General features: G+C 38.9%; 1 protein-coding gene across 2 annotated transcripts in view; it reads right to left on the bottom strand.

Moving 5' to 3' along the window:
• The window catches only part of POGZ (pogo transposable element derived with ZNF domain), a gene marked incomplete at its 3' end in the record, with an annotated part of 45,845 nt that overhangs the window by 14,406 nt on the left and 18,423 nt on the right, over positions 1–13,016 (bottom strand). For both annotated transcript variants that reach the window (XM_082832368.1, XM_082832369.1), the window contains 4 exons: positions 4,846–5,021; positions 3,577–3,685; positions 2,056–2,346; positions 1,757–1,975 (listed from right to left, as the gene is read on the bottom strand). In XM_082832368.1, coding sequence (XP_082688494.1) covers positions 1,757–1,975; positions 2,056–2,346; positions 3,577–3,685; positions 4,846–5,021 — 795 coding nt within the window. The remainder of the gene's footprint in view (positions 1–1,756; positions 1,976–2,055; positions 2,347–3,576; positions 3,686–4,845; positions 5,022–13,016) is intronic.

Genomic DNA, 13,016 nt, shown 5'->3' with positions numbered 1-13,016 from the left:
TACAAATATCTGTTTGGGTCCCTGTTTTCAATTCTTCTGGGTATATAATCCAAAGTGGAATGCTGGAACATACGGTAATTTCATGTGTCATTTTTTGAGGGACCATCACCCCATTTTACATTCCCACCCGCAACGTACGAGGGTTCCAATTTCTCTGCATCCTCACCAACACTTATTATTTTCTGTTTTTTTGGATAAGAGCTATCCTAATGGGTGTGAAGCGGTATCTTATTGTAATTTTGATGTGCATTTCCGTAATGATTAGTGAGTGAGGTTTAGCATCTTTTTGGGTGTTTAATGGCCATCTGTGTACCTCGAGAAATCTCTATTCAGCTCCTTGGCCCATTTTTTAATTGGATTGTTTGTTCTTCTGTTGTTGGTTGAGCTGTAGAAGTTCTTTATATATTCTGGATATTAAGCCCTTATCAGATATATGATTTAAAGTACTCTTAAAAAATTTTCTCCCATTTAGTGGGTTGCCTTTTCACTCTCCCTAACGCTAACCCTTTGATGTCGTAAAGTTTTAAATTTTGATGTAGTCCCATTTATTTATTTTTCCTTTTGTTGCTTATGCTTTTGGTATCATATGCAAGAAAGCACTGCCAAACCCAGTGTCATAAAGCTTTTCCCCTATGCTTTCTTCTAAGAGTTTTATGGTTTTAGTTCTTTTGTTTAGGTCTTTAATTCACTGAGTTAGTTTTTGTAATATGGTGTATGGTAAAGGATCCAACTTCATTTTTTTTGCATGGGGATATCCAGTTTTCTCAACACCATTTGTTAAAGGTTTTCGTATTTTTAAAGGGTTGAAATAAAAGCAAAAGAAATGATCTTCTGACACATGAAAATTAAACTCAAAATTCAGAATCCATAAATAGTTTTAGTGGAGTAGAGTCAAGCTCAATTATTTACATATTGTCTGTGGCTGCTTTTGTACCACAATGGCAGAGTTAAATAGTTGTGACAGAGACTATATTGTACATAAAACCTAAAATATTTACTATCTGGTCCTTTACAGAAAAAGTCTGTCAAGCCCTGCTCCAGACCGTTGAAAATCCTTATGCTCATATCCTTCTACATCTGAAAACCTCTCTACTAAATATCAACTTTAAAATCTTGTTCAGGGACTTCCCTGGTGGTGCAGTGGTTAAGAATCTGCCTGCCAATGCAGGGGACATGGGTTCGATCCCTGGTCTGGGAAGATCCCACATGCCGCAGAGCAACTAAGCCTGTGCGCCACAACTACTGAGCCTGCGCTCTAGAGCCCGCAAGCCACAACTACTGAAGCCCATGAGCCTAGAGCCCGTGCTCCGCAACAAGAGACACCACTGCAGTGAGAAGCCTGTGTACCGCAATGAAGATAGCCCCCACTCGCCGCAGCTAGTGAAAGCCCGCGTGCAGCAATGAAGACCCAATGCGGCCAAAAATAAATAAATTAAATTAAAAACTAAAATAAAATCTTGTTCAGAAATCCACCTCCTCCATGAACTATCTTTTGATTATCCCACTGATCTCTGATCAACCAATCCATTTTACTAATCTCCAAAGAACAATTAACACAAAACTCCTTCTGGCTGATTCAGTTACACTTTTCACAAGTGGCGATCCTCTTTACTGCATTAAAGTTTCTGTGAGAACACACTATAGCAACTATACCTTATTTTATTTCTCTATTTCATAGTATAGAGTTCTGATACAACAAATACTTTATTAATGTTTTTGAATGACTGGCTGCCCAGAGTCTTTCTGGTTATCGTACCTTTCATTGAAGACTCAGGCCCGCTGGTTCTCTGAGAGCCATGCGCAGAGCTGTTGTTGGATACCACCATTGGCCCAGGACTCTGGCCCAGGGAAGGGATGGTGTTAAGGGTATTCACCAGTTTGGCCACTTCATTGCTATTTTCACCTGTAACCCCAGGTCGCTTCACAGTGACAAAGCTGGCAATGCTCACTGCAGGTGGAGAGGGGAAGGAGGGAGCTTTGTTGGCCAAGTGATAATCATCTGTTCTCCACCCACCACCCATCCCAGCTCTGCCATCTCCTCTTCCCAAGCCTCACCTAGTTTGGGATTCTGAGTCTGGTTGGACTGGCCTGGAGGTTGAACAGCAAGGTGCCCCAATGAGGTCGGCTGTGTGGCAGTGGGAGTGGTAGAAGTGCTGGGAGTGGACTTGGTCTGCTGGGACTGGGACTGTGGGACGGTGCTTCGAATGGTGAGAGTGGCTGGGATGACGGTGGTGAAGGTGTTGGTGGTGGGCCGCACAGGCATTGTGGAGCCTGGCCTCACAGGGGTCATCTGAGAGAACACTTGTGGGACTCCAACTGTCGGCTTAACAAACTGGGTACCTGGGGCTTCAAAAGAGAGACAAAAATACCAAATCTTGGTCAGCGAGCTCACCTATAATACATTCCCCATGTCTTTACTGGAAATACTGGAATAGGAAAAGATTATCTCCCCAAACTGATTGGTGACTGTCAGGTTCCCAAGGGAAGCATAGATTCTAATGTCTAAGACAACAGGTATCACAAACTGATAAAACAAGTTAGCCTTAGTAATCAGCCCTGAAAACATTAAAGTGAAAGAAGAGTCCCATCAACTCCTCCCAGAACACCTTACCACACTGCCTTTTCTATTCCAAGAATACAATCATGAGTAGCTTGACCTCTGTTATTGGAAGAGAATAATAGGTCTAGAGTGGGAAGCAGTATGGGTATATATAGGCCAAAGGGTAGAGCTGGCTCTGAAAAAAGTGATCTTTCTCAGAATACTAAAGGAGTCTTTCATTCTCTTATACAAACTCAAATAGAAGACAGACTATGCCATTCTACTAGGATGTCCCAAAGGTGAGTCTCCTGGCTCAACTATAGACAATTTCACTGACAAACATTTAAGAAATATCAGAACTAGATAGGATAGGCTCATGAGACTGAAGGCCAAAAACCCCTGTGGGCTCTGAGAACAACAACAAAAACTTAGGAAGACAAGCTGCAGAGATACCTTTACTACAACTAAATTAAGATACCCTTTTTTGGCCTGAATTGTAGTCAACTTATAGACACTAAATATGGAACTGGGGGAAAATTACAAGATTTTTAAAAATTATCTTTCAATTTGGTTTCTTAAAAAAAAAAAACTAGCCATTGTCAATATTTATCCTCAAAGGATATGCCATTTGTTTAATTTATATTCCAAATCTATGCTATAAAAGTAAAGCAAAATAATTTTATAATCCCACCATGTAAGTGAGTAGACTTATAAGGAATACAGAATTTGGGAGTTTGCATTAATAATAGTTCTTCAGGATAACAAACTTAATAGCTGAATAAAACAGCAGAAACAGAAAAATAACTATATAAACCCTGTTTTACTGCCTTATGAAGGGTGGTAAAAGGTTAAAAAATAAAACCACCACCCTGGCCAAAGGTTAGAGTTTTTTAAAAATGGGGCTTAAACCAATATGATTTTTGTAGTTTTAGATTTCCCTTAAATACACTTTTTAAATGACCTTGAATATTTTGAGACAACAAAAACAAGTCTTCTGGATGCTGGTTTATTCCAAATGGGTAGACATTTTTCCTTACCTGGGACTAGTGTAATTGGTCTAACTGTTTGGCCTTGCTGTACGTTCAGCACAATCCCAACCTGATTCATTGCATTTTGTACAGGCCGGACATTTCTTACAGGAAATCCCTGCATTAAAAAGCAAAATGATCTTTAACATGGAGATCAGCTAACACTAGCAGAGACTGCATTAAGACCTATATCCAAAAAAATGCCCACACCCTTACCTAATGATTCTCTCTCTAGAACTAGAGCTTTTAAATGACTGAGATGGAGAAATTTTGGACTTCTGGCAAACTTGTGAGTGGCAAATATTAAAACTGGAGAATGAGCTTTGGTACATATGAACAAAAATGAAAACCTACTTCTTGTCTTAAGAGAACCTCAGCTTAAAAAGCTCATCCACAGGGGCTTCCCTGGTGGCGCAGTGGTTGAGAGTCCACCTGCCGATGCAGGGGACACGGGTTCGTGCCCCAGTCCGGGAAGATCCCACATGCCGCAGAGCAGCTAGGCCCGTGAGCCATGGCCGCTGAGCCTGCGCATCCGGAGCCTGTGCTCCTCAACGGGAGAGGCCACAACAGTGAGAGGCCCGCATACCGCAAAAAAACCACAAAAAACAAAAAAAAACTCATCCACAAACTGGCCCCTCAATTGCTAAAGGCATAGAATGCAAAAAAATGACACTAACAGTATTCACTGGAGTGATTCAACATACAAACAATTGTACGAAACTGTTCCCAAAGTCCACTTCAAAGGCCATACACCTCTGGGAAATTTGTTAGACAAGGCAGAAAAAAGCATTTGCCTTTACATTCCATACCAGCATTAGGCTTTCAACTCCAATTCACATTTATATCAAATAAGTCATCTTCCTTCTCTTCCAAAGATCTGCCGACACTTCACCAATCTTGCATGTATATTTCCATAAGTCAACTAACTCACCCCATTTTAAGAAAAATAGCCCAAGCAAAGGGTAAGAACCCTTGAGGACCAAGTGTTAAGGCTTCCTAATGCAAGCTTCCCACTCTTTCCTGCCTAGACCTCAATCAAATTACTTAATAGCCCTCCAGGGGTATAAAGAGGAGATTACCCAGCTGTACACTATGTTGGGCTTTCTACTAAAGTCAGTATCAAATTAAAAACTAGCAAATGAGAAAGCCAAATCAAAAGACAGGACTTAGAACCATTTCTAATGATGATAAAGACTTAAGTCATAGCCTTCAAAGGTTCCCATAGTCTTTCTCTCCTCTACCATGTCTGAATTCAGTAGAATTCAGAGTCCTATTTACCTGTGTAGTGATGAATATTGGTTGTGAGGCCACAGGGGAACTAGTCACATGATTGGCATTCTGCATGACCTGGACAGGCCTCAATACTGGTTGAGTAACCATTGTACCCAGACCTGAGGTTGGATTCTGGGTTAGGATGAGCGGCTGTCCACCTTGTTGGACCAAAGAATTGCCAGCTAAAGGGAAGAGGAAAAAAAAAAACAATGTAAGAGAAAATAAACCCACCATTATAAGCAACACAATGGTCTTAGATAAATGGTGTTCCCATATATCAAGATATCCAAGACTGTCACTCACCTCAGGTTTAATGTCAGCAAACTTACCAAATATTTAAGCTTCACCCAAAGCTACAACTAACAGAAAAATACACAGAAAGGGAAAGTTCACTAAAATCTCCCCCATATATCTTGACTAGGGATGTCGTAACACACACAGTAAGACCTCTACATGGCTATCACTTTGACTCTGATGATTTAAGTGACCACAAATAATCTCCCCATACCAAATCAGCAAAACAAAGTAAGATATAAGTTCCTTCCCCACATTTTAACTAGGTAAAAACCTATTTTATCAGAATGTAATTTGTTGTTAGCTAATCCACCTTATATTTTAAAAAGAGGAATATTCATCTACAAACATTAATTCAGCAAGTACACAGAATCTAAAAAATGGGATCTCTTCCTAGCGCATCAAATCTCAGAAATGCAACAGATTCTCTAAACATCCATTGTCTTTAATAGGTATGGGAACACAGAGACTGACAGGCTACCTTCTTTATGTCATCAGAACTGATAAAGAAAAGACCTGGCCAAAACTAATCAACACCAAGTAAAACTGATATGACTTAAGAAGATTCATTCATTAATAAATAGTAACAAATATCATAAATATTAAAAAACTGGCTAATTTTTTTGAAATATTTTAAATTCTTTTTCATGTGTTAAAAGTAATTTTGTAATGTTTTTAAGTCCTGTATTTGCTACAATTGGCTAAAAAATCACTTACACTAAGTTTCCTGATTTACAAAGAATACTCCAAAACAGAAATTCTATTTCAGAGAGCCAAAACATTGGCTTTGCCAAAAAGCACGTTCTTTTTTTCTGTAAGATGGCTCTAGTAGCACTTAGTTGTCTTTAACTTCATTCAAAACAATTTTGTTAGATTGTATTGGGACAGCTGCCATAGTGTGCATTTAAAAAAAACTTATCAAGATTGTTGACTTTTTGTGTAGCCATTTTAATACTGAAGATGGAAGAAAAAAATTTACATTTTTGGCAATATTATGCTTTATTATTTCAAGAAAGGTAAAAACGCTGATATGCAAAAAAAGATTTGTGCAGTGTATGGAGAAGGTGCCGTGACTGATCAAACGTTGTCAAAATTGGTTCGTGAAGTTTCGTGCTGGAGATTTCTCGCTGGACAACGCTCCACGGCTGGGTAGCCCAGTTGAAGTTGACGGCGATCAAATCCAGACACTAGCTGAGAACAATCACCATTATATCACGCGGGAGATAGCCGACATACTCCAAATATCTAAATCAAGCACTGAAAATCACTTGCACCAGCTTGGTTATGTTAATCGCTTTGATGTTTGGGTTCCACATAAGTTAGGTGAAAAAAACATTCTTGACCTTATTTCTGCATGCGATTCTCTACTTAAATGCAACAAAAATATTCCATTTTTAAAACGGAAAAATTGTGATGGGCGATGAAAAGTGGATAGTGTACAATAATGTGGAACGGAAGAGATCGTGAGGCAAGCAAAATGAACCAGCACCAACCACAGCAAAGGCCGGTCTTCATCCCAAGAAGGCGATGTTGTGTATATGGTGGGATTGGAAGGGAGTCCTCTGTTATGAACTCCTTCTGGAAATCCAAACGATTAATTCCAACAAGTACTGCTCCCAATTAGACCAAATGAAAGCAGCACTCGACAAAAAGTGTCCAGAATTAGTCAACAGAAAATGCATAGTCTTCCATCAGGATAACACAAGACTGCATGTTTCTTTGATGACCAGGCAAAAACTGTTACAGCTTGGCTGGGGAGTTGTGATTCATCCACTGTATTCACCAGACATTGCACCTTCGGATTTCCATTTATTTCAGTCTTTACAAAATTCTCTTAATGGAAAAAATTTCAATTCCCTGGAAGACTGTAAAAGGTACCTGGAACAGTTCTTTGCTCAAAAAGATAAAAAGTTTTGGGAAGATGGAATTATGAAGTTGCCTGAAAAATGGCAGAAGGTAGTGGAACAAAATGGTGAATACGTTGTTCAATAATGTTCTTGGTGAAAATGAAAAATGTGTCTTTTATTTTTATTTTAAAACCAAAGGAACTTTTTGGCCAACCCAATACCTAAATCAAAGATTCAAGCAAAATACTGCAACTTTTTTACCTCAAATCACCAGAATGGGATGGACTCCCCTGAAGCTTTAAGTTCCACTTGACAAATGGTGTCACTATAGTTAGCTACAGAGCTAGACCACCAAAGTGGGTATACAGGTGGCTATTAATGGGCCAACCTTGAATTGTCCCATGTTCTCCCAGAAACTGAGAGTCCATCAGTGGACTAGACCCTCATAGTTACTGGGCCAGCAGACTAGTAATTATAGATGCTGACAGATAAAAAATTCCAAATTCTAGCTATGCTAATTACACTGGCAATTTATTGACTCTCTCTCTCTACATTTTTAACTTAAGTATTTTATTATGGAGATGTTCAAATACATATAAAAATAGAACACTATAATAAATCTCTATGTACCTATATCAGCTTTAATAATTATCAACTTAAGGTCAATCTTGTTTCATCTATACTTCCCATTCTCTTACCAGCTCCCATATTATGTTGATACAAGCTTCAGATCATATCACTTCATCTATAAATATTTCAGCATATATCTCTAAAAGGACTTTAAAAAAGAGGAAATATCAACACCATTATCACTCCTAAAAAAAATATTATAATAATTCTGTAACTATAGTGGATAATACTGTATGATATAATTGAAGTTTGCTGAGAGAACAGAACTTAAATGTTCTCACTACCCCCTATCCCTACCCCCAAAAGAGGATAAATATGTGAGGTGATGGATGTGTTAATTAACTAGATAGTGGGAATCCTTGCACAATGCATACATATACCAAATCACCACAATGTACACATTAAATATCTTACAATTTTATTTGTCAATTATACCTCAATAAAGTTAAATATATACAACAATTCTTGGGAGCTTCCTTGGCAGTCCAGTGGTTAGGACTCTGCACTTCCACTGCAGGGGGCACGGGTTCCATCCCTGGTGGGGGAACTAAGATCCCACATGCCGCACTGTGCGGCAATAAATCAATGAATGAATGAATGAACAATTCTTTAATATCAAATACCCAGTTAGAATTCAAATTGACAATTACATTTTTTTGTTTGAATTATGTTACAAAAGGGTTCATAAAGTATAACTGATGACATACCTCTTCAATCTCTTTTAATCTATAGGTTCCCCATCCATCTCTTTTTTACTCCTTTGCAATTTACGGTTGAAAATATTGACTAAGCAAAAACATGTATTTTCTATTCACTATTTTAACTGCTAGGGTAAAAGAAAATAAATTATCTGTTATTTATCTAAGCCTAAGAATTCTTAAGATAATCACTGACTCAACATCTCAACTAAATATAGGAAGGAAAGGATGGAAAATTTTTTGCATTTATGTGAAATCAACCAGCATTAGCAAGTCTCAAAAGACAGGCCTTGTTCCCATGAAATCTACACATACTCTACTACTATAAAGAATGTTAACACAAGCATTTTCTGCAAATATTCTCTCTGACCTCAGGGTCATGTTTGAATTTTGGTGGATTGTTAGGACCTTTCCAAAAATAAAGTGCAAACAAAAAAGTAGGTTTCTAAGCCTAGACTAGGTTTACAATTCAATTGAAAGCAAAAACCAGCATACGGCAAGTCACACTGGGTAAATTAAAGTCACACAGTAAATATTTATTTAATGTATTCTATAAATTCATTCTTATAATTCTAATGAATTATAATAATTCCAATTCTAACAAATGAGTTGTTTTTAATGATTTCTGCATTCTTATTAAGTCTTTCCTAAAAGAAATTCTGACAATTCAAAGGTCTTATGAAGTTCTATTTCCAGAGAATGAAAGAGGAAGTTAGAACCCTGAGATTTAAAAAAGCCTTTAAAAACGGGCTTCCCTGGTGGCGCAGTGGTTGAGAGTCCGCCTGCCGATGAAGGGGACACGGGTTCGTGCCCCAGTCCGGGAAGATCCCACATGCGGAGCGGCTGGGCCTGTGAGCCATGGCCGCTGAGCCTGCGCGTCCGGAGCCTGCGCGTCCGGAGCCTGTGCTCCGCAACGGGAGAGGCCACAACAGTGAGAGGCCCGCGTACCACAAAAAAAAAAAAAAAAAAAAAAAAAAGCCTTTAAAAGAATTATCTGACCAATCCCCTACCTGTAAGTTTGTTCTCCAATAAACTAGGTACCTCAGCCATAAACTGATTAAATAATAGAAGATTTAGCAGCTTCTCTCACAACATGTTCTGTTTGTTTTACAAATCTGAAGGTCTTGATTTTTTTTTCTTCATTCTTTTAAGTTCACTTACACAGCCTTAAACCCCAGAGATAAGAGGGCTAAATGGAGTTGAAATGGGCCAAACAGGAATTGAAAATCATAATTACAGTAAAAAATGTATAACATTAAATTCATATCATTCACAGCTCAGAATTAAGCAGTGGTTCATTTCACTTCATAATGTTCCTTTCCAATGCAAACATATGATCAGTCAGAACTATAGGAATAATTTCTAAATGCTGAGTGGTGGATGCTGAAGAACAGCAAAAATAGTAAAAATGTTCTAAAATTTTATTCCTAACACTCTGTTAAAGAAAAAAGCCTTATTGAGATATAATTCACATACCATACATATTTTATCACCCATTTAAAGTGTACAATTTAGAGGCTTTTAGTGTATTCACAAGGTTTGTGCAATCATCACCATTATTTAATTCTAGAACATTTTCAGCACCTCAAAAAGAAACCTTACACCCATTAGCAGTTATTCCCCATTCTCCTCCCCCCAGCCCTGGCAACGAACAATCTAACTTTCTGTCTCTACAGATTTGTCTATTATAGGCATTTCATAACAATGGGATCATATATGTGGCCTTTTTGATATCTATCTATCTACCTATCTATCTATCTATTTTTGGCTGTGTTGGGTCTTCGTTGCTGCGTGCGGGCTTTCTTTAGTTGCGGCGAGTGGGGGCTACCCTTCGTTGCAGTGTGCGGGTTTCTCATTGCGGTGGCTTCTCTTGTTGCAGAGCACGGGCTCTGGGTGCACGGGCTTCAGTAGTTCTGGCACTCAGGCTCAGCAGTTGTGGCTGTTGGGATCTAGAGCGCAGGCTCAGTAGTTGTGGCGTACGGGCTTAGTTGCTCCATGGCATGTGGGATCTTCCCGGACCAGGGATCAAACCCGTGTCCCCTGCATTGGCAGGCAGATTCTTAACTACTGCGCCACCAGGGAAGTCCCACATTTTGCTTATTCATTCAACATCTTAGGTTGTTTCCAATTCCGGGCTATAATGAATAATGCTGGCACTTCAAGAGTATCTGATTTTAGAAAGTCACACAATTGTGTGCTTATCTACGCATAAAAGAAGTTTTGAGCCCCCCCTTTTTTTTGGCCACACTGCATGGCCTATAGGATCTTAGTTCCCCAACGAGGGATTGAACCCAGGCCCTCGGCAGTGAAAGCACGGAGTCCTAACCACTGGACCACCAGGGAACTCCCAGCATGAAAGAATTTTTGGATGAACACACAAGACATACGTAACTGTGGTTACCAGTTTTTTTTTTTTTTCGGTATGCGGGTCTCTCACTGTTGTGGCCTCTCCCATTGTGGAGCACAGGCTCTGGACGTGCAGGCTCAGTGGCCATGGCTCACGAGCCTAGCTGCTTCGCGGCGTGTGGAATCTTCCCGGACCGGGGCACAAACCCGTGTCCCCTGCATCGGCAGGCGGACTCTCAACCACTGCGCCACCAGGGAAGCCCCCCACTTTTTTTTTAAACCATGAACACAGGTTAACATTTTAATTTGAATACTAGGGCTTTCTAAAGTAAATAAAATCCATTTTCATATTTCAAAAAATTTTTGTACACAGGCCACAGGAATCAAGGGTCCACTCAAAGAGAGTAGGTCACATCAGTGTGTCATGAGATGCTCATCATGGGCCTTGGAATGCTGGGATCAAAGAAAAATTCAGCTAAACTGGTGGCTAATAGCACTTTGACAGCTTATATTAAGAGAAACATAGGAAAGTAGTATAATACAGTGGGAAGGCCACAAGTTTTGCAGTCTAAATAATTCAAATCCAGTTTAGTCGCTTACTATTTGACCTTAAGTACATTATTTAGACTCTCCACGCCTTGGTTTCTGCATCTGTAAAAATGAGAAAATCTCTAGATAGAGGTTCCTCATCTTTATATATATGAGGGTCACTATAGGTTTAAAAAAATTCTAAGGATTTTTCATGTGATAAAAATTATTTTTTCAGGGACTTCCCTGGTAGTCCAGTGGTTAAGACTCTGAGCTCCCAATGCAGGGGGCCTGGGTTCAGTCTCTGGTCAGGGAACTAAGATCCCACATACTGCAACTAGGCCTGCACAATGCAACTACTGAGCCCACGTGCTCTAGAGCCTGCGCGTTGCAACTAGGGAGCCCGTGCACCACAACTTCCCACATACTGCAACTAAGCCCGCATACTGCACCGAAGAGCCTATGAGCTGCAACAAAGACCCAGCACAGCCAAAATAAATAAATTTAAAAAATTTTATTTTTTCAGTATCCACTTATGTAGAGCAATCTATTATGGCAATTTGACGCTAACAAATTTTAAATGCCTGACCCAGCAATCTCACTTTACATTACAGATATGCTTACACAGTGGGCACAGATACAATGTCTGAGAATGTTCACTGCAGCACTGTTTGTAATCACAAAAAAATGGGATTGTAGTAAATGTCCAACAATAAGGGAGGTAAATGGTTATATCCAACACTAAGAACACCAGGTGCACCTCTAATGGAAATGTAAATGGATACAACATTTCTAGATGGCCAATCCAGGAAAAATATTGATCAAAATCCTTAAAAATTGTGATAACCTTTGATCCAACAATTTGACATTTAGAAATGTATTCTCAGAACTATGGATGTGAGAAAAGACAAGAGAGACAAGAGAGACAGAGATGTTCACAATAGCCCTTTAAAGTAGTAGTACACAGCTTTACAACCTATTGCTAATAACAGTTAGCCAAACAACGGGAAATAGTCATCAAAATGTTACAAAAAGATTTATTAAAATGAGAAGATATTCACTACATATTGAGGGAAAAAAGCAAGTACAATCTGTATGGATCTATTTTTATAAAAAGTGAATCACTGCACATAGCATATAAATGTACATAAAAGTACATATATGTACAGAGTAAGTTACAAACAGTTATCTCCAGGTAGTGAGATTACAGTTAAAAATTGTTTTTTTTTTTTTACTGTCCACTTTTTCTACAATGCATATATTATTCTTGTATTAATAAAGCTAAAGGAATTAAATAAGTCCTTTATAGCAATGCAATGATTCTATGAAGGTGCTTATTCTACACATGAATCTTGAGACATAACTTGCCAGTAACTCACTTTCAGAATGTAGAAACAGTCATCAGAAATGAAACAGAAACCAATACTATATAACTTCTCTAGTCAATAAACTCACTAAAAAACACTTCTCTTTCACCATTTCTTCAGGTAGACAACAACCCTATCCTATTTTTCATACCCAGGAACCAATAACCAAATGAATCTGCCAAAGAAAATATGGAACAAAGCTGCCCTCGGAGAATTCTTAGCAGACTAGTGGGGCTCTTCTAATTAAATAACATAAACAATCAAACAAGCCCCCCATACATCTCTTTAATAGTTAGGAATTTGGGGTTTACATTTTCTTTCCTAGAAATTATCAGCAAAAAGACTCAGCTGTCCTCTGACTTGAAACACTAGCATCGATTCAGCACTAAATCAGAAGGAACAGCACCACTTACTTCCGTAACAGAGAATCAGGACTAAACTCACTCCAACACCAGCAGAACCACATC

The sequence above is a fragment of the Leucopleurus acutus genome (genome assembly GCF_964270905.1).
Source record: "Leucopleurus acutus genome assembly, chromosome: 2".
In the NCBI taxonomy this organism is placed as follows: Eukaryota; Metazoa; Chordata; class Mammalia; order Artiodactyla; family Delphinidae; genus Leucopleurus; species Leucopleurus acutus.
Note: the sequence above shows the minus strand (reverse complement) of the source record. Positions and strands in the feature narration are given on the sequence as shown.